Below are 18,528 nucleotides of genomic sequence, written 5' to 3'. Positions count from 1 at the left end.
GGAGCAGCTGCCCGGGACACCCGAGTCGGGAGCTGGGTCAGGGCGCTATCCTCGGCGGCAGCGAGGGCGGCAAGAGCGGCTCTGTGTGAGGGTACCGGCGTTGGACCTGGCCCGGAGCAAAACCCTGCGGTGGGGCGGCTGTGGGGACGGCAGTGGGTGCCGGGGTAAAGCTGGGCTGGAGAGACGGGGGGTGTGACCGGCACAAAATCATTGTCAGAATGAGTTTTTCTCTTAGCTTTTTTGTGTGTACAGAACATGGTGAATGAGAGTATGAGAGAAGTTGGGCCTGTCTGTTTTCACACTTTAAAAAGTGTTTCTAACTGGTTGTTGAATACCAGCTTACTGAAATCACAGCCATCAAAAGCAAGTTACTAAGCAATTATCTTGACTGCTCACAGTGTAGAGGTTTTCCTATGTTTTGGGTTCCAACATTTTCCACTGTTAAGAAAGTACACTAATTTCTATATTTGTATGTTTGATTTATAGGAAATAAGCATTCAGCTGCTCAGAAAAGTGAAGATGCTGCTCAAAGGTATAATTTCTGAGGAACAGGATGTGATATTTGTGTTGTTTTACCTCACTTTGAAATTGTAGTCTCTGTGTTGCAGAGGCTTTGTTTTTTCAGAGTACCACAACTAACTACAGTAAATCACCAGCATCATCATGTAGACATGTTTGGAGTGATGCTGTGTAACTTCTAACAGCATGCACATCTGAGCATTGTGTAATGTACTAAAAGTTTGTAAATGTCCAAAATTGTACTTCCTTAGTTTGTAGTGCTTGCTTTTTGCTGTCTTCTTTACATACCATTTATAATTATTTACAATTATAATTTATAATTGTAATTAATAATTGCCATTTATAAGTATTGACATCAAAAACACTCAGGAAGTGGCATTTGTTTGTTTTATTCCTTTCTTTACTTTGTAACCTCATACTCAGTCATGTCCTAGTTCTTTTTTCCTTCCCATTCTTCATGTCTTACACAGTTCCTCTTTTCCTCACAACACTCCATAAATTGTCCCAGGTTCTTTGTCCAGACAGTTCTGAATTTCCCTCTTGCAAGAAAATCTGAGGAGTATATTGCAATACAGTTAGAGTCAGTACTTTTCTTGACCAGTAAATAAAGAAAACAAATACAAAATATATAATCCTTTGTAGTTATAACAGAATTACTAGTCCAGTTACTTGTTGCTTTGTTTGGCCAACATGGTGTGATGCAGAAAAATGTAAGCTGTATTTCAGAAAAAAAGATAAAAATACATTTGGAAAATTGTTTATGGAAATTTGCCCTCTATCATTCAGTGTCTGTTCTGTTACAGGAAGGAAGCTCTGGAGGCTGCACTGAGAAAGAAGATTGAATGTGAGAAGAAAGCATTGTCTATTGTTGAACAGCTCCTGGAAGAGGACATTACTGAAGAGTTTCTTCTAAATTGTGTAGGTGGTGCAAGTTTTTATACTGTTTTGTATCTTAATGTGATACTTTTTTTAAAAGTTTTTGGAACAGTTTGGTGCAGTTCAAAATAGCTAAACCATTGATTCCCTCTTGTACCAGCTCTTATAACAACTTCCTTGTTTTTAAGGGTTCTGCAGTGAAAACATGCCCTAGTTTTGCAGGACTGTGTACATTAATGAATCCTCACTCTCATCACAGCCTTGGTGTATACCTCTGTAGTTCTAGACTGACAGATGAGCTGTAAAAATTTAGGTTAACACCATACCATCTGTAAATTTAGACAAAGTCTCTATAATGCCCCACAATTACCTGGCAACAGAGTTTTTCTGGAATGGTATGATGATTACTCTTGTTAAGGTTGTAAATGTGCTGATTAATAGGTGTACAAAACATGTAAATGAAGGGAAATTACAGAAATAGGTGCCACCTATTGCCACTAGAGGCAAAATGATAAAGGTCTTGTATATGTAAAAAAGAAATGTCCACATCTGTTTTCCTTCTCTGTTTACCCTTTTACCTTTTCTACTGTGTAGGTTCTCAATATTGTTTATTAAAATAAATAGATAACTGTTACAAAATTTAAGATATTTATATATTTATATGTTTAAGAGATGTTTTGAGTACAGAAACTGACAAGTTTTCCAGTATCTGTTGTTGATCTATTTCTTCATCATTTTAGGGAAAATTTATTACTCCATCTCACTATAAAGATGTTGTTGATGAGCGGTCTATCATCAAACTGTGTGGTTATCCTCTATGTCAGAATAAACTGGAAAATGTAAGTTGCTTTCCCTTAATGCTGTTATCAAAGGAATCTCTTCACAATTTTTATTCTCTTGCATTTTATTTTTAATTTTCAACTTAGAATATTAAGCACAGATTACTGAAAAGTAATGAGCTAGGCATTATATAATTCCATTTCAGCATAATTCTTCTGAAGTGAAAGGTGAAATTTGATCTGTAGTCAGCAGTTATTGTGTGACAGATTCAGTTACTGTATGGTCTGAATCACAATCTGTGTATCTGTTTGATAAAGATGAATGAGTTGTGGCTTCATGGCCTTCCTTTGTGAATGAAAAACTTCAAAATCTTGTTCTTCTGTCATTGCAGCAGCAGATGTCTATGAGAAAGATTGAACTGAGAAAGCAATACAAAGCAGGAATATTATGTGAATGCATATATATCTGCTATGAAAATGTATGTCAGCTGTGTTAAGGTGAAAGTCACCCCTCTTTACGTGTGATGCATGAGAGCTTAAGCAGAACTCAGAGGTCAGTTAGATGGCCTGTGATATATACCATGCTACACATGAATATCTGAAAAAAATCTGCTCAAGTACCAAACAATTTACTGTTCAGGACTTCATATATTTGCACAGATGTTCATTTCTAAACTGTTACAGTTTACATAAGTTCCTCTGGGTTTGCCTGGGTACTGGTAGGGGTATGACAAGACAGTCTCGCATATAAATAGATCTGGATTAAGGGAGGACCTATCTATAATTGCTCAGCACTTAGATATAAGGAAAGCTTCTGCCATGGGAGCTCCATTGTTTTATGTTCAGCACTGGTTTTCTTTTAGCTCTGAAGCTGCCTTTTACTGATTAATGATATGTATATGATTAGAGATGAATTGCTATTCTTACATCTGAGAAGGTGCAATGTCAGAAGAACTGAGAGAAAAGGTGGTTGTAGTTCACAATACAGTTAAATAGAATATATTGCACATACCCAAATATGTGATTTAGGAATGAATTTTTTTCTCTGTAGTCATGATGGAGCTGACAGTCTTACTGATTAAAGTATACTGTTTTAGGTGCCAAAGCAGAAGTACAAAATTTCAACAAAAACGAACAGAGTTTATGATATCACTGAAAGAAAGGTATGGTAACAAGTGTATTTCTAGAATGTGTTTAATGGTGGCAACATCAGAAATGCATTTGGTAACAGCACTCATATAGTGCTTTGACTCAGAGGCAAATATATTTGGCTCCTATGAAAATAATTTCATCAAAGTGTTTGAACATGAAAATGAAATATCTGTGCATTTCACTTTATAGATGATATCTTTGGTGAGACAAAATACACATGTTTTCTAAGTTTAAACATAACATGTAAAGTTTTACTTGGATAGCTGTTAGAGTGTGGCACAGCTGATCTGTTAAAGGCATTTGTGAAGAGCATATATTATTTTGCTCCAGCATAGTCAGTGAGCTTTAGTAGGATCAATGTGCACATCCTTTTCAATCACTAAAGTTTGTAGTAATGTAGTACAAGTTATATATTACTTAGTGTTCTTTTTTGGGCAACAGTTAGGTTTCTTTTCTGAGAACTTTTCAACATAAAACCTAACTCTTCACAAAACATTTCTTTCTGGAGGCATATTCACAGGTGGTTGCATAAAAGATACCTTTGCCTGTTCATAGGATACACAATCACCTACAGACACTTAGACACTAAATTGTAAGATAAATGTTTGCAGTTACAGAGCAGATTTCTTCAGTGTCACTAGTATGCATTCCTTTCCTCTGGATAAAACTCTGGGATACACAAAATTTTAGGAATTGCTTTCTTGAACAATCAGGCAAGATTCCAACAAGAAGTGGGATGCTTTGTCTTCTTCCCTTGTGATGCAAGTTTGCAAATCAATTTTTAAAGATGCTTCAGATTTTTACATGTTGTTCCAAGTATTGCAAAATACCAGGTTCTATTGCTAACCAAAATTATCATTATTAAACATCTGAATTTTATTGTATGTCTTTCAGACTGTATGAACAGCATATCAGGTAATGGATTGCTCTTTGAACAGTTTCGTTTGTTGGGGTTTTTTTAAATTATTGTTATATAGAATCCAACATTGATTTGCTTCTCAGTGTGTAATGAAAGTGCAGAAAGCAGAAAAATGGGGAAGAAAGAAGCAGCTAAATGTGGCTTGTGCAGAATGGGATAGACCTGTTTGATAGGTGTTGTTTCTCATGTGAACTAAAAACCTGGCCATAGGCTTGGAAAGAAACATGTATTGGTACATAATTTTACAGGCATTAAAAGCAATTGCTTGTATACCTTTCTGTGTATTAAAGTTTGCCTTAGTCATGTTTTCGTGCTTTCTCTCATTGCAGTCCTTTTGCAGCAACTTTTGCTATAGAGCATCTAAATATTTTGAAGCTCAAATTTCCAAAAGTCCAGTGTGGATGAGAGAAGAGGAAAAGTAAGTATAATCTTATATATTCAGTGCACCTTTTGAGAATATTATTTCTCTGTGCATCTGCAGTGGTATTTAAGTAGCTGCAGCACATCAAAATGATTTGGCTGAAGCAGAGGTAGCTGATGTTAACATGTTAGCTTAGCATGGTGTTTGTTTTAAAAGTGTTGTAGCTGTATGGATTACAGTAATTGGCATGGTAAGTACTGTTCACATCTACTTAGCAGACATGACCATGTTAGTTTAGAGGGCAGACTAGTCAGAAATAATAATTAACTTTATTAACTTACGAAAGTTAACTCCTATTAACTTTAAAGTGGACTGACTAGTATTGAATTCTTACAAACCATATCATGTACAAGATGAAATAATCTTACTCTGCTACAAAAGATTTTCTAATTTTAACACAGCACTTGGTATTGATCTTAAGCTTAGATAGTGAATGCTTGTATCTGAAAGCAGTCATGAAGAGGTTGTTTATCCAGTCTAAGTTTCTGATTGCCCATGTTCTTTCTGCAATACACATTTTGGACCAGTGTATGCAGTCAGTGTTCCCAGCTAAGGAAACATGGGCTTGCAAATAATCAATGGAGCCAATGGGTGTCACTGTTGAACAGTAAAGACTTGCATAGGCAATGTTCAGCAAATTAACTCAGCTTTCATTCTCCAATACACCACTTCTCATAGTCCCCTGGCTTTCAACAAAAGAAACTAGGTGGAGTTATATGTGTCATATGAAATATAGTATCAATGAAAAGAGAGCTTTAGAGCAGCCTCATCAGCTCTGAGGAATTCTAGTAGGTAAAACTAGACTCTTCATTAAAAGTTTACCAATGCTTTTGAGGTATTGTTTTGCTATCTTAAAGAAAAGTCTTTTTAAAATCTCCCCTTATTCTTCACATCAAAACTGTATAGTTCTGTTATGCCTGACATAGTTAATTATTCATTCTGGGTGGTGGTGGAGGGGCAGTATTTTCAAAACACAGACTCCCAGGTAGTTCTTGGCTAGCTGCACCTCTTTGCGCAGCCACATACATGTGCACACACCGATACACACTGACATAGTAGAATATCTGAAATTCCTGTGACTGATGAGAGTACAACCTCCACTTAAAACTCCAAAGAAGAGTTATGTGGAGCTAACAATTTAAATCCATGTTAATCACCTTTAGTTTCCAAGCTCCGTTTATTGATAGTAGTAGTGCAGCTTTCCTGTGGGGTCTTTTAAATATTGAAAGGTGTTCATGCACTAACTTGCATTTAGTGCCTGTTTAAAAGGTATTCTTTCAGTCATAGGATACATGAGATTTTTAACATTTGGTACTGAATAAGAGGAATAGGACTGTGATGCTGCCTCGTAACTGAATTGAGGTAAATTAATTGCAAGTAGAGCTTTGGAAAGAAACTCATCAGAATTTTTTTCATAATATTTTTAGTTTCTGGAAACGTTTGAAAATCATTTTCTTAAAAAAATATAACTTGATAGCCTAATTTTTAAAATTTAAAGTAAGTAAAAATACCCTGAATGTTCATATTTTTGCATTAATTGGAACATTTTCCTGTAAATAGTCCGGGACTGTCTTTACTATAGGAACCGTATGATCTCTGAGGATCTTGGCATGTTCACTTGTTTGAAGAAGAGACCAAAGGGTGATCTGAAGGCAGTGTACAACTAGCTGAAAAAAGTTAGAAAGATTACAGAGCCAAACTGTTCTTGGTTGATGGGCACAGATAAATCACATGAATGGTTCAGGCTGGACATTTGGAAAAATATTTTACTGCGGTTATGGTGGAATGACACAGGATACTCAGCAATGTTTTGGAATCTCCATCTTTGGAGGTTTTCAAGATTTAAACTTCATGAATTTGTGGCTGATGTAACCTAGGGCTGGTGACAGTTGCATTTTAAGCAGGAGATCAGACTAGAGCCTTCCAGAGATCCTTTCTGACAAACCTTTGTGGGACTTGGTGACTGGGTTAAGTTCCGTTCATTGTAACAGCATTGTGCTGCAGGCACACAAAGTCATGCTCCCTGAGCACATGCACAAACCTGCTCTTGCTAGCCTTGCTTTGAACAGAGGTTGTAGGACTAGAAGATCCTCAGGTGTCCGTCCCAAACTCAACTGTTTTTGTACTTACGTGTATTTCAAGAGAATAGCAGGGAAATGTTCATTCTGTCTTCTTTTTTCAGACCACCAGACATAGAGCTGCTGAAGGAGGGACGGAGGTACACTGAACAATTTTTTTTGTTGTTGTTGTTAGATGTACCTATAGCTAGAAATTTTAGCATCATAGCAGATGAAAAAGGGAATGTTTGATATGCTCTGTTATAAAAAAGACCTTACTAGAACCTATGCGAACATTTTTTTTTCATTTGTGATTCTAACCCAGCATATTTGATCTGTATGATTTAGTGTACAGCTGCTCTTGAATTGTGTGCCTTAATTGAGCCTGTTGAAATCTGAAACAAATACACTGTTTGTACTTAGAATATTTTATGCTATCTATTCTTTTATAAAGAAAATTGTGCCAATTATATGTGATGAAAGCTTCTGTACTTCTTAATCTAAAAGGTCTATATCAGCCAAAATGAAATCATGCTACTCTGTCATCTCACTGTACATACACGCTGTGTATTGTGCAACTTTGTTTGTTTTCTTTTGCAATGCATTGCCATTAGGTGGCAAACTTATATACGCTGAAACAGCTCAGCTGTTCCCCTGATTTAAGGGTACTATATTCCTATATATGTTAGCATGCCTGTCTTCATTTTAAAATTGCACTATTCATAATGCTAAGTCTGACATTGTTCTGCTGTCTTTAATAATATCTTGTTTATACTGTTCTTTTCTAACTGCCAATAATCAGCTAAGAACTCAATTCTCTAAAGTCTCTGTACTTGTCATTTTGATTGTAGAATAGTACAATATTTAGAGTTCAAGAAGACTTTTAGAAGAGCACTTACGATTCTTAAAGCAAAAAATTACACTTCTGCTATAAGGCAGAAAATGCTTTGTTTATCATTCTTACATGAGAATGAAAAGCTATTGCAGGTAAAAGCAATTTCTTATTTCCCTGATGGCTTGGGTTTTCTATTGCAGTGGACAATCTGGAGAGGAGGTGAAACTACGTGATGAAGTAATTAAAGCATCTGACATTGAAAATCCTAGGACATCTTCAGATCCATGTGAATCTGGTTCTCATGACACAGCCAGTGACAGCAGTACTGATACTGAACAAGGGTTTATTTCTTCTGTCCTACCAGGAAGTCAGTCAAGTTCAGCCAGTTTTGCACAGCAAGTGCACAGAAAAAGCATCCTCAAAAAGAAGCATGCTCAGAAAGTCCATGCCAGCCCTAAAACTGCAGATGCAGATGTGACAGAAGCCACTGAACAGATCTCTCATTGTAAATTAGACACTCGAGAAGGAAGACATGCTTGTTCTGTTCATAATGACGTAACTGCACCACCTTCAAACAATACTGCTTCAGGGAAATCAGGTGCTTCAGAAATCTTTGAAAACACACGTGGATCACAGATAGTTTTTCTAGGTGTGGGCAAAAGAGGAGCAGAATATCTGAAAAGAATACTAGCTAACTCAACAGAACATAACAACCCTGAACTGAGGCATCCAGTTAATTCCAAAGGCAGTTTACTAGAAGTGCTTAGGCAAACACTTATGGAATGGAGAACTGAGGAAACTTTAAAATTTCTCTATGGCCCAAACTATACTTCTTTGTGCTCATCAGAGTGCACAGCATCTGTCAACCAGGAGACTGAAGAACTTGATGAGGATGACTTAGATACACCTGATGATCTCGACACTGTTGCTGTAGGGGAGACTGAAAACAGTTTGAACTACTCTTTACCTTTCACAGGCTCAGGTGGAATAGTTAAGCCTGTGCCTAATTATGAAAAATTAAAAGAAGAAACAGAGTTTCTAGAACTCCGAGTAAAAGAGTTCTATAAAGGAAGGTGCATCTTGGCTGAAGAGGCAGTGACACAAGCACAAGCAGATGAATATCCAAGCAAAGACGAAGTAAGTGTCTGGTAGAACGGTGTGGAGGTTGTATGAAGCCTGAATAGACCTTCAAAGAATTAGTACTTTGTTTCTGCTATCATAAGTGGCTGCGTATCTCACATGGAGAAAGAGACGATTCCATTAGCTGTATACTCTGTTGCATCAGATTATGCAAGTGTCTGCCCATTAAAAAGTAGTTTGGAGGTTTTTTTGTAATTCAGAGATAAGACTTATTTAATGTTTAAGTATGTATTGATTGTCTGTGACTTTTTTGATGTACTGGCTTTAATTAAACACTAGGTTATAGCTGTTAAAATTTCTTGTCTAATACAGGATGATCAGCAGGAAGAGTTCACCTTCCCGCTTGTTGATTCAAATGCACAAATGCAGATTAGGAAGCGAATCGTCCTTGAAAAACTGAGAAAAGCGTAAGTACCCTTTACTTTGGTGAATGTCAGTCTGAAGTTGCTGCTCATTTGTCATTGTTTTAAGTGACAAATTCACTGTCCAAGGATGGGTCTGGCTTTTTCTAGGTGGCCCTAGTCATAACTTCAGGCCATTACTGCCCTAAAGGATTTGCTTATTTCTGCAACAGTCAACTGTAGTGCAATTGCATTGTGCCAGTTTGCACAGTCTGTAGGTACCAACTGCTTAAGTTTAAACTGAAAAACTTGAAATTGATTGAGAAGAATGCAGATATTTGTCTTGTATGCTTAGCATACTGTTACTTGTAAACAAATCTTTGGAATTGTTTAAGCATGGGTCTTACAAAGAGACCCATCTGTTTCTAATACATATTTGGATGGCTGGTATCAGTATGCCCCTAGCTGCCACCACTAAAGGCCCTCAGAACTGGGTCGTAAAACATTCCAAACACCAGACCTTCTTTACATAAAAGGACTTTGGAGTCACACAAAAGAGATTAAGGCATTTCTGATGTAGCTGTTAGAATTATAAAATTTTCAAAGCTGGGTGGACCTTGAAAATATTCTCATTGTGAATGCAGTGCAGATAATGAGTGTTTGAAGGTCATGATTCTGTTGTTTTTGGGTAAGGGTATTTACTTTTCTGTTGTTGTAGTTTGTGTTACCTAGGCAAACTAGGTTTTTTTTCAACTTAAAGACCTCAAAATCAATCCCACCATCCCCACCAAAATAAGAAGAAAATCCTTTCTGTTTTTCTCTACCTGCACCATGTGTGTAGGCCACAAACATGGAATCAAACCATCCCCCAAGTGTCTTGTCTGTAAGTGTTGATTATTTTAAATTTCCTGAGCTGATGCAGTCATCCTGTCACAATCAAGAGATAATTTTCATTGTGATAAATCAATCAATAAGCCCAGCATCATAAGAGTCCTGTGTTCTGTTTTTATAAAACATGCAGTTTTCCAGGATACCAATGACCTATGTGTTATGTGCATATAAATGCAAATCACTGGATATTCAAATGCAAGAGAATTTTAACTATTAAACAAGTAAATAGAGGCAAAAGTTTAATCCAAAATGTGAAAAACAAAAGATGTTATTTCCATCATTTTGGAATCCTGACAACTAGTTAAAGAGTATGTGCAGTTTGTGTGGTCTGTCTGGTTTTATGCATAAATAAGTAAGGAGGAAACCTGTCTTTTTCTCTCTTGAAATTCTCTGATAACTATCATCTATTTGATTTCAACTATCAAGCTCACAGTGGACTGACGTTTCTGTTGCATCTGTGTGAGTCTGAGGTTAGCAGGTGTATTATGTGTGAATACCTCATTTGCACATGCATTTTCCTTTTGTTATTTTTGAGCCGAGTATATATAAACCTTCAAAAAATTTATAAGGCCTGTAGTTCTAATCCTCATAATTTTAAGAATATTTTTTCAGAGCTGAAAGGTGAAATAAGTAAGTATATGTACGTAGAACTATATTTAAATCTTCACATTCACACTGAACTAAAGCTTCTTATTTTTAAAAACAAGTGATTGCGAAGTAAAGATGTTGGCCCAAACAGTGCACAGAGAGAACTGAAATGAAAACTACAGGCTTCATCTGCTGCACAAAAATCAATTTATTTTCCTTTTTACTAACTTTGATAAGCTTTGGTGGAAGTCCTACTTGAGAAGAAATGAGAAAGAGGAAAATGTATATTGACTGGTGTCTTTTGCCTTCTAGGTTATCTGCAGTTTTGGGCCCTCTTCAGATTGCCTCAGGTGATGTTTACACAGAGCTAAAAAATCTTGTCAAAACTTTCCGGTGAGTATTGGTCTTTACGTGGAGATTCTTATAAATTGATGAATTATACATGCTGTTGAATGATTTGTGATTTGGGCACAGAGAGGGCCCTATTGCAGATTTGCCCTTCTCTAGCTGTGTGTTCATGTAGGTAATGTCACATTCCCTGTGGACTAACAAGTCAGCCCTTTTCCTGCTCCTGACAGTGGCTAGGTCACCAGGAGTATTTGTAGATTTTTAAAAACTAGGCCAGTGGTCTCTGGAGGATGCTGGTGAGTCTTTTAAAGGTTCTGCTACCTCGTCACCTCCTATTAAGCATGAATTTCTGAGATCTGTCCCTTTCTTTTGCTCTGGCTCCCTGCAGCTGGGCTAAATGGTTTTAATCTGGTTAGTAATTTTTACCACTAACTTCTAGAGTCAGTCAGTTGGATCTGTCTTGTTCCTGATTTCAAAGAGAAGTAGATCTAGTGGGCACTTTTATCACCACAGGTGAAGCTTCTGCTTCAGTCAGTAGTACTAAAGACAGTATTTGGAAACAGTGAGATAAAGGAGGGAAAACAGAATGGTAACATCCCTGAATATTTTTAGGTTTTCTTTGGGAGACAACTCTTATAACCTGGACCTAGATTGTGTCCTGCATCCTCAAGTATTGTCAGAAAATGAGCAACAGCAGCTGTTGACTGTGTGTACATTGCCACTCTTGAAATGTCCTTCCCACATCCTCAACCTGCATGAGATTTCCATGTAAATGTTCCAAAACTCGTTGATGTAGCATTTGCCACAAGGAATCTAGGCTTTGGTGAATAGAAACCCAGCTCTACCTGATTCCTTATGATTTACCACATGTCTGGAAGGACACCACTACAACACAGATGTCTGTGCAAGATTTCTTAGTGTGGAAAATTCTCCCTTTCTGGTAACTATGTGCATGATCTCTTTTAAATAAAAACATTGATACTATTTGAATTTGATTCTGTGATTGCAGTCTTTCAAGATCTGATTCACATTTTATTTTAACATCACTGAAAACAGTGAAAATATTTTTGTGCATAGTGTATAGATACCTATTGTTTGAGTAAGATCTTTTTGTCTTAAAACAGTTTTGTTGCTCTGCAGTTTAAGTGCTTAATAGTCACTTTAGCTTATGGACTGATAAAACTGGAGAAACTACACTTGGTGTCTTTCAAACTACTTTTTCATGATTGATTATCTAAGAAGGCCCTGAGGTTCTCAAAAACAGAGCTTCTATTTTAAATAATTTTTGCTATTCAGAGACAATGGGGCATGAATATAAAGTTTTTCAGTGGTTTATAGCAAATGAGACTTGAAACCAAAATAGACTTCTAAACATGTATATGTTTATATATACACACACACTTGTGGGCTTACAGAATAGAACCAAATCCCATTTATTTGGGCTTTAACCCAATACCTGGTCCATGTAGCGGTAATTCATCATAATTTAAAGGTCTCCCCTAATCTGATGTGATCTTTTAGATAACACTTTGTGAGTTTATTTTTGTGGGTTTTTTGTTAGGAAGTAAGTTGAAGGTAATGGTAGCAACTTCTTGGGGTTCTCTTGCTCTGAGGATTCCAGATCAGTTGCTTAGAAATTCAGGATTCTGGATGGGGGATAGTTAAAGACAGTTGTGGGCACTATACAAGAATTTTAAAAGCCTTAATATACATCTCAAAATAACTGGAGTTTTGTTGTCACTGATAGAAAAATAATACAAAAATACAGGAAATAGAGAAGCAATAAAAACCTTTGAGCCCTTTTTTTTTGCCTTGTGTAACTGATGTGGAAGGGTCTGTTGGTACACAAGAGTCAGCTCATGAATATTAAGATGAAGGTATAAACTTGAATCTCCAGCTTGGTATGTAGGTTTAAGTTTATTTAAAATTAGTAGTCTCCTAAGTTTTGGATTGAATACTTTGGCAGGGAGACTTGGGATAAATTTTAAACAGTATTTGCATTTACAGGGTATAGAAATTCAAATGTTACTTTCCTTGTTAATGTGGTTCAAATACTTAATGATGATGGAGGAGCACTGATAAATGCTTATGCTCTTTCCTGCTTTTTGTACTGAATATATTTCAGGCTGAAGAGCTTGCCAAAGAGGGTAGTAGATAAAACACATGGTTGTAGTAAGAGCTTAGTTGAAGAAGGGTAAAAAGAGCATGTGGTGAACTAAGCAACAATTTTCAGCTCCATTGGTTTTTAAAGGAACACTTGCAGTTCAGCCTCCTTTGGGCAGCATTTTATTCAATCACCACTGCTAAGAAACACACTAGAGAGATCTCAAGAGACATTTTAGAATGGTTAGAGCTCTTCCCAAACAAAGTCCCTCAGTGCCTGTAAGCTTTTGTTACGAAAACTGAGATGTCAAATAATTCTCCAGAGTGTGTATGGGCACTTTGTTAAAAGATCAAGAGAAAATTAGCTTCTTATATATAAATTGAGGATAAATGATTTTGAATGTGTGGTTGGATTTTTTCAAGGCATAATACTTCATTTTGAAAATAGGATTCCCTCTGTATTTTATGGTTGCGAGTATTTTAATTCCCATTATGGAACTTGTCATTGACATTGAACTCTACCAATGAATCTGTGAGATGTGTTCAAGACTTCTTGTTACAACTTGGTTTTATCATGTGCTTAAGACAGTCTTTTAGCTTTTAAGTATGTATCATGAATATATGTTATTTGGTATATACATTTATTAGTACCTATTTTACCTATTACCCTTGTTAAGTGGAATTTTAAATTCGGGGTTTCAAGTCAATCAAAGTACTTGGTCATAGACAAAGTTCTGTGTGGAAATAGGGGAGTATCAGGATGCTAATTACTTTTTCTCAAGTAATTAGGCTTCTCTCAAAGGAAGCCTAAAGTTCAATAGTAACTTATTTTTGCTGATTGTCATCAAACTAAATGATATTACAGTATGTAAATACTTTGCTGTTTTCCAGGAGGTAGAAAAGCTGTCTTTAATGGTTAAATTGGTCTAGTTGAAACTTAAAGAAAAACAATATATGCTTCAGTATTTGCTTGTGCTGCCCTGGATTAGTTAAACTTCACTCATATTAGTGCATTTTTTAAGCGTATTAGTGCATTTTTTGGAAAAAAATACAGGTAGCTGAGGTCTCTTAAAGTCAAGACTTTGTGTCATAATCCCACGAAGTCAGTTTCCTGACTTATAGAATGGGCAGATTCTTGAACTGCAGTTATATATGCCCATAAATGGGAATCTGGATGTAGGAAGGAGAGGATGCTATGTTTGCAAAAATGCTGGGTTTACTGTTTTTATTTACTCAGGATTCCAATTTCCCTATTGGAGTTCCCTTGCTTTGCAGGCTGGGCACTAGTCAGTTATGAGGAGGTTGTTTGGGATGGAATGTTAATGCATTTCACTCTTCAGTCCTTTACCCTGGAAGCTTCTGCCACTTGGACCCATGTGCTCCTCCGTCAGGCTCCCTCACAGAGTGTGAGTCCTGCTGGGTGGCTGCAGGGTGTCTTGCTGGAGTGAACCACAAGACCCACAAACCAGCAACTAAGCAACCCACACAGCTATTTGGGATCATCCAACTTTCCTAGCTTGTGTATCCTGCCCTACACAGGCTAACAAAGTGGCCACATTCCATTTTGGGAAGTTGCAAATTGTTTTCTTTCTCTAGGTAGGTGAGGGAGAATTTGGCCAAACTCTTTAACAGAAAAGATTTCATTGCAAAACTCAAATCACACACACAAAGTTTTGTACAGTTTTAGCATACAGAAATCTAGTGATATCTTTCATGGATTGTTCAGAAGTAACAGCTTTGACTAGAGGCAAGACAAAGAGTTAATGAACCATTTTTACAGAGGCCTTGCAGTTCCGTTTTCTGAAAGCTTTGCTCTTCAGAAGCCTTGGTGTTGACACAGAGCTTGTTTGAAAGTAACTGCCCTTCCATTGCTCCTTATTATTTAAGGCTTCACACCTGTAGGTTGCTTGCTTTACTCTGATCTCTCTGAAATGTTGGTTTTTTTTTTCCAGCTGCACAGGTGTTTTGGGACAGGTGTTGTACTGAGAGGTTACTCAATTGCAGAAGCCTGACTGTTCATCCAGTGCAGTGACTGTAGTACATCAGCAGATCCATACTGCTGTGTCCTGCTGGTTATCTGTGTCTTTTGACTGCCTCCTTCAGAAATAGCATATTGATGGCAATGACTAGTGTTCAGACCTTGCCAATCAATACTAACATTGAATAAGAGTTAATTGACACAAATAACTGCATCTCTCGGTTTGTGTACAAGAATGACACCTTCCTGTGCTGTAATCAATAATAACTCCTTGTAAAGCATTGAAATAAAGCTACTTTCTCTATTTGACAGAGTTTCCCCAGGTGGCTTGGAGCTGTCTCTTTCATTGTGTCTCATCATAACAGATTAACTGGAATGTTACATATGAATTGCCTGTCAAGATGATTCCATCAGGCATTTCTTGGTAGTGTTTATCACTGTCATCAGTGTTGAGTCAAGATGTTCAGCCTTTGTTTTGTCTCTTATTCTGTAGCCAGAAAAATGTAACAGTTTATCAGGTACAAACTTTGTTGCCAGCTAAATTCATTAGCTATTTCAAATAATAATTGCTAAAATTAACTTTTTTATAACAAATATAATAAGTATTTGCCAGAACTGTTGGTTCTGTTTGATGTGACAGTTCTTTGTTTGTGGTGCAAAACATTGTTTTTACTTCCATAATTGGACAAAACTCAGATTGTTGAGACACTACTTGAGTAATTATTGCTTCAATATCTTATTTTGGTTTGAAGACTTGGAGATTTGAGGACAAAAATGGGATAATATTGCTTTGATCATTACAAATTTATTTTATTAAATTTTAATATCTTTCTGAAATAGAGAAATGCAAACAAATACTATAAAATATCTTACTGATAACTACATTTTTAATGACCATTTTGAATATAATTTTGAGGAATTTCTTATTAGAATTTGAATTTTATCAATGGCAAGTACAAATACTTCTGCATTCTCAAATTTTAGCCTTTTGTGGGTGTTTTGGGTAACTATATACTTGCTGAAATTATTTTATTTTTTTTTCATAAAGTAATCTTACTGAGGAAGAAAACCCTGAATTTGAATTCGTTACCAGATAGGAGCTTGATGAAAATGAGCTATCTTCACCAGTGCCTCTAGGAGCGGGTATGAGTGGCAGGGTATCTTCATTCTGGATCTGAATTTTTACAAGGTCATGGAAGGGAAACTGAAAGCAAGAAGGAAGCAAACATAAGGGAGGCACTTGGCTTTCAGTTTATCTGTTGGATGGTGCCACTTTCCAGAATAAATGTAATTGTGCTGGCTCTTTTGGGTGCCTGTGTAGGCACAACTTCCTTTTTGACTGTGACTTCTTCATGAAATTGCTTGTTTTGAACACCAAGGGTCATGCCTAAATTGAGACAGCAACTCACAGATGAACTGTTTTAACACAGATTAGTACTTGACTCAAAGCAGATCTGGTTTTTTAGGCAGTTCAGCCGAAGGGGTCAGCTGGTATTCAGTGCAGCACTTTAGTTGAACACCCATGTGGTTCTTTATTCACACCTCATTTATATTTATATGGCTCTTATATTTGCTCTTGCTCCCATTGCATAAGTTTGAATTCTGGATTTCCATTTTAAAAACAAGAATCATCAGAGGATTGTCACTGCCACCATATAAAATACAGTCTGTCCACATCAGCTTTTACAGCAAATCTGGATCTGAAGCCAATAGGAGGGAAACTAAGTGTAGGAAGGTCCATCTTTTCAGAAACTTGTGTGTAGTTCTGGAGAATTTCCCAGTGTGTGTGACAGCTGGGCCCTCAGAACAGCCAGGACTATTTGTGAGCAAATTAAAAAAATAGCTTCTGTTCGGTCTTCCCCATCCCACTTCCATATAAAAAAAGGGGACATTGGAAATTCTGGAGTTCCTCCATTAGAGGATGATAGAAACTTGAGAGCTGGTGAATTGCTCAGTTACAGCTGTAATTGCTTCTTTGTAATTCAGTGTATTAAAATTCAGCTTAAAATTTCAGACTTAAAATTCAGCTGTTAAAATCTGCTTACTTTTACTATAAAATATACTGATCTTTTTAAAATTATTTTTCAGGTTAACAAACAGAAATATTATTCACAAAATGCCTGAATGGACTCTCATTGCCATTGTTTTGCTATCTGTGTAAGTACCCTTAAATGTCAAATATTCTTATGTGCAAGTGTCTTATTAGCTATTGGAACAAGATGTAATTTGCAGGTAAAAGAAAAGAAAGATTTTATGGAACTAACTGTGGAATTAACAAAAATAATTTTTTTCATGCAAACGAACAAAATTTTCATGAGGAAACGGAATTGTCCCCCTTGCATCAAATGTTATCAGTGGACAAACTTATGTTAAAAAAAAAAAAAGCTAAGCTTTAAGGGATTTTAAAGAGGCCTTGTAGGATGAAGTAAGAGTATAATTCACCCTTTACCATTTGCTGCTGACATACATTCTTCCCTCTCTGACATTAGGGCAAAATGACATGTATACTGTATTATTTGGATTTAGCATAACTGTTAGGATTTTCATTTCTTATTTTGTTTCTAATTTCTTAAAATGTTTCACTTTTATGATTAAACTCAAATTACTTCTATAAAGATATGTATGCTTCTAAAATAGATATAAAATAGGTATAAGTATTCTAGCCAACGTCTTTCAGAGGGGAAATCTCTTTTAGCAGAATTCCTTCCAAGGAATACTTGAACCCAGTATTTTATTTTTATGAAGATTAGTTTTGTGGGTTAAGATTACAATACTACCTTACCTACAGTCCTTAGAAGTGTTTTACTTACTGTAAAATTAAATTCTTTACAATAATTTCCCTAATGGAAAACATGATTGTATTACAGTGTCTTTCAGTAAACTTCTTCAGAGAAACATGATCTATAAAAGCTGTATTCATATGCATCAAGTTCCTTAATTTATATTTTGAAAATTCATGTACATTTCTGAAGTTAGAGACACAAACCTTATCTAATGTTAAATGATTAAGAAATCACTGGTGGTTTCACAGCATCAGGCTCTGCCTTCCATTAGGGTTAAACCATCAACCAATCTTTGTATGTCTTGAGCTTGAATTACGTGATTGCAAAAATCTTTATTCCAGAGTCTGTTCATTATTGCGCTGCTGCTTTTGGGCTTCCTGGGTCACTGGAGCCTGTAGGACAGAGAGGTACTTACAGACATTCACAGGTCAGGAAGTATTGTGGGCCAGCCTCATGGCATGCCCAGCACTGCACTTACTTTCCTTGATATTACTTGAGTCTGACACATTGTTCTGGCTCTGCTGTCCCAAGGAAGACGGTACCAGCAGGCATTAGAGCAGGCTTCAGCGAGCCTTACATCTGTGTCACCCAGCCAGATACCGCTCAAATGATTCATTAAATCAGAACACAGAAAGTAACTTTACTTGAATGCCTTGGCATAAATTTTTTATCAACTATAAGAACAAATCTTTTGTCATTTTTACTATATATTCTTCTGGTTGAATTGGTAATTTGTGAAACAGATCTTATTAATTTTTCAAGTAGTTTCTGTACAGTTAAGGCAATGGTGTCTCTTTT

General features: G+C 36.4%; 1 protein-coding gene across 5 annotated transcripts in view; it reads left to right on the top strand.

Moving 5' to 3' along the window:
• RPAP2 (RNA polymerase II associated protein 2) overlaps nucleotides 1-18,528 on the top strand; it is a 35,472-nt gene that overhangs the window by 468 nt on the left and 16,476 nt on the right. For 2 of the 5 annotated variants that reach the window (XR_001523074.3, XM_015636000.3), the window contains exons 2-11: nucleotides 487-532; nucleotides 1,323-1,437; nucleotides 2,136-2,234; nucleotides 3,272-3,337; nucleotides 4,575-4,663; nucleotides 6,849-6,884; nucleotides 7,759-8,695; nucleotides 9,011-9,105; nucleotides 10,831-10,911; nucleotides 17,036-17,104. Coding sequence is in view for 3 of the 5 variants with exons in the window: in XM_015636000.3 (XP_015491486.1) it covers nucleotides 487-532; nucleotides 1,323-1,437; nucleotides 2,136-2,234; nucleotides 3,272-3,337; nucleotides 4,575-4,663; nucleotides 6,849-6,884; nucleotides 7,759-8,695; nucleotides 9,011-9,105; nucleotides 10,831-10,911; nucleotides 17,036-17,104 (1,633 nt within the window). In the remaining 2 variants the exon portion in view is untranslated. Of the gene's footprint in view, nucleotides 1-486; nucleotides 533-1,322; nucleotides 1,438-2,135; nucleotides 2,235-3,271; nucleotides 3,338-4,574; nucleotides 4,664-6,848; nucleotides 6,885-7,758; nucleotides 8,696-9,010; nucleotides 9,106-10,830; nucleotides 10,912-11,478; nucleotides 11,807-15,995; nucleotides 16,091-17,035; nucleotides 17,105-18,528 lie in introns of those variants that run through there. The other 3 variants (XR_004498526.1, XM_015636003.3, XM_015636002.3) reach the window with 3 other exon arrangements.

This window comes from Parus major, chromosome 8 (genome assembly GCF_001522545.3).
Source record: "Parus major isolate Abel chromosome 8, Parus_major1.1, whole genome shotgun sequence".
Taxonomy (NCBI): Eukaryota; Metazoa; Chordata; class Aves; order Passeriformes; family Paridae; genus Parus; species Parus major.
This window is presented reverse-complemented; position numbering and strand designations above follow the sequence as displayed.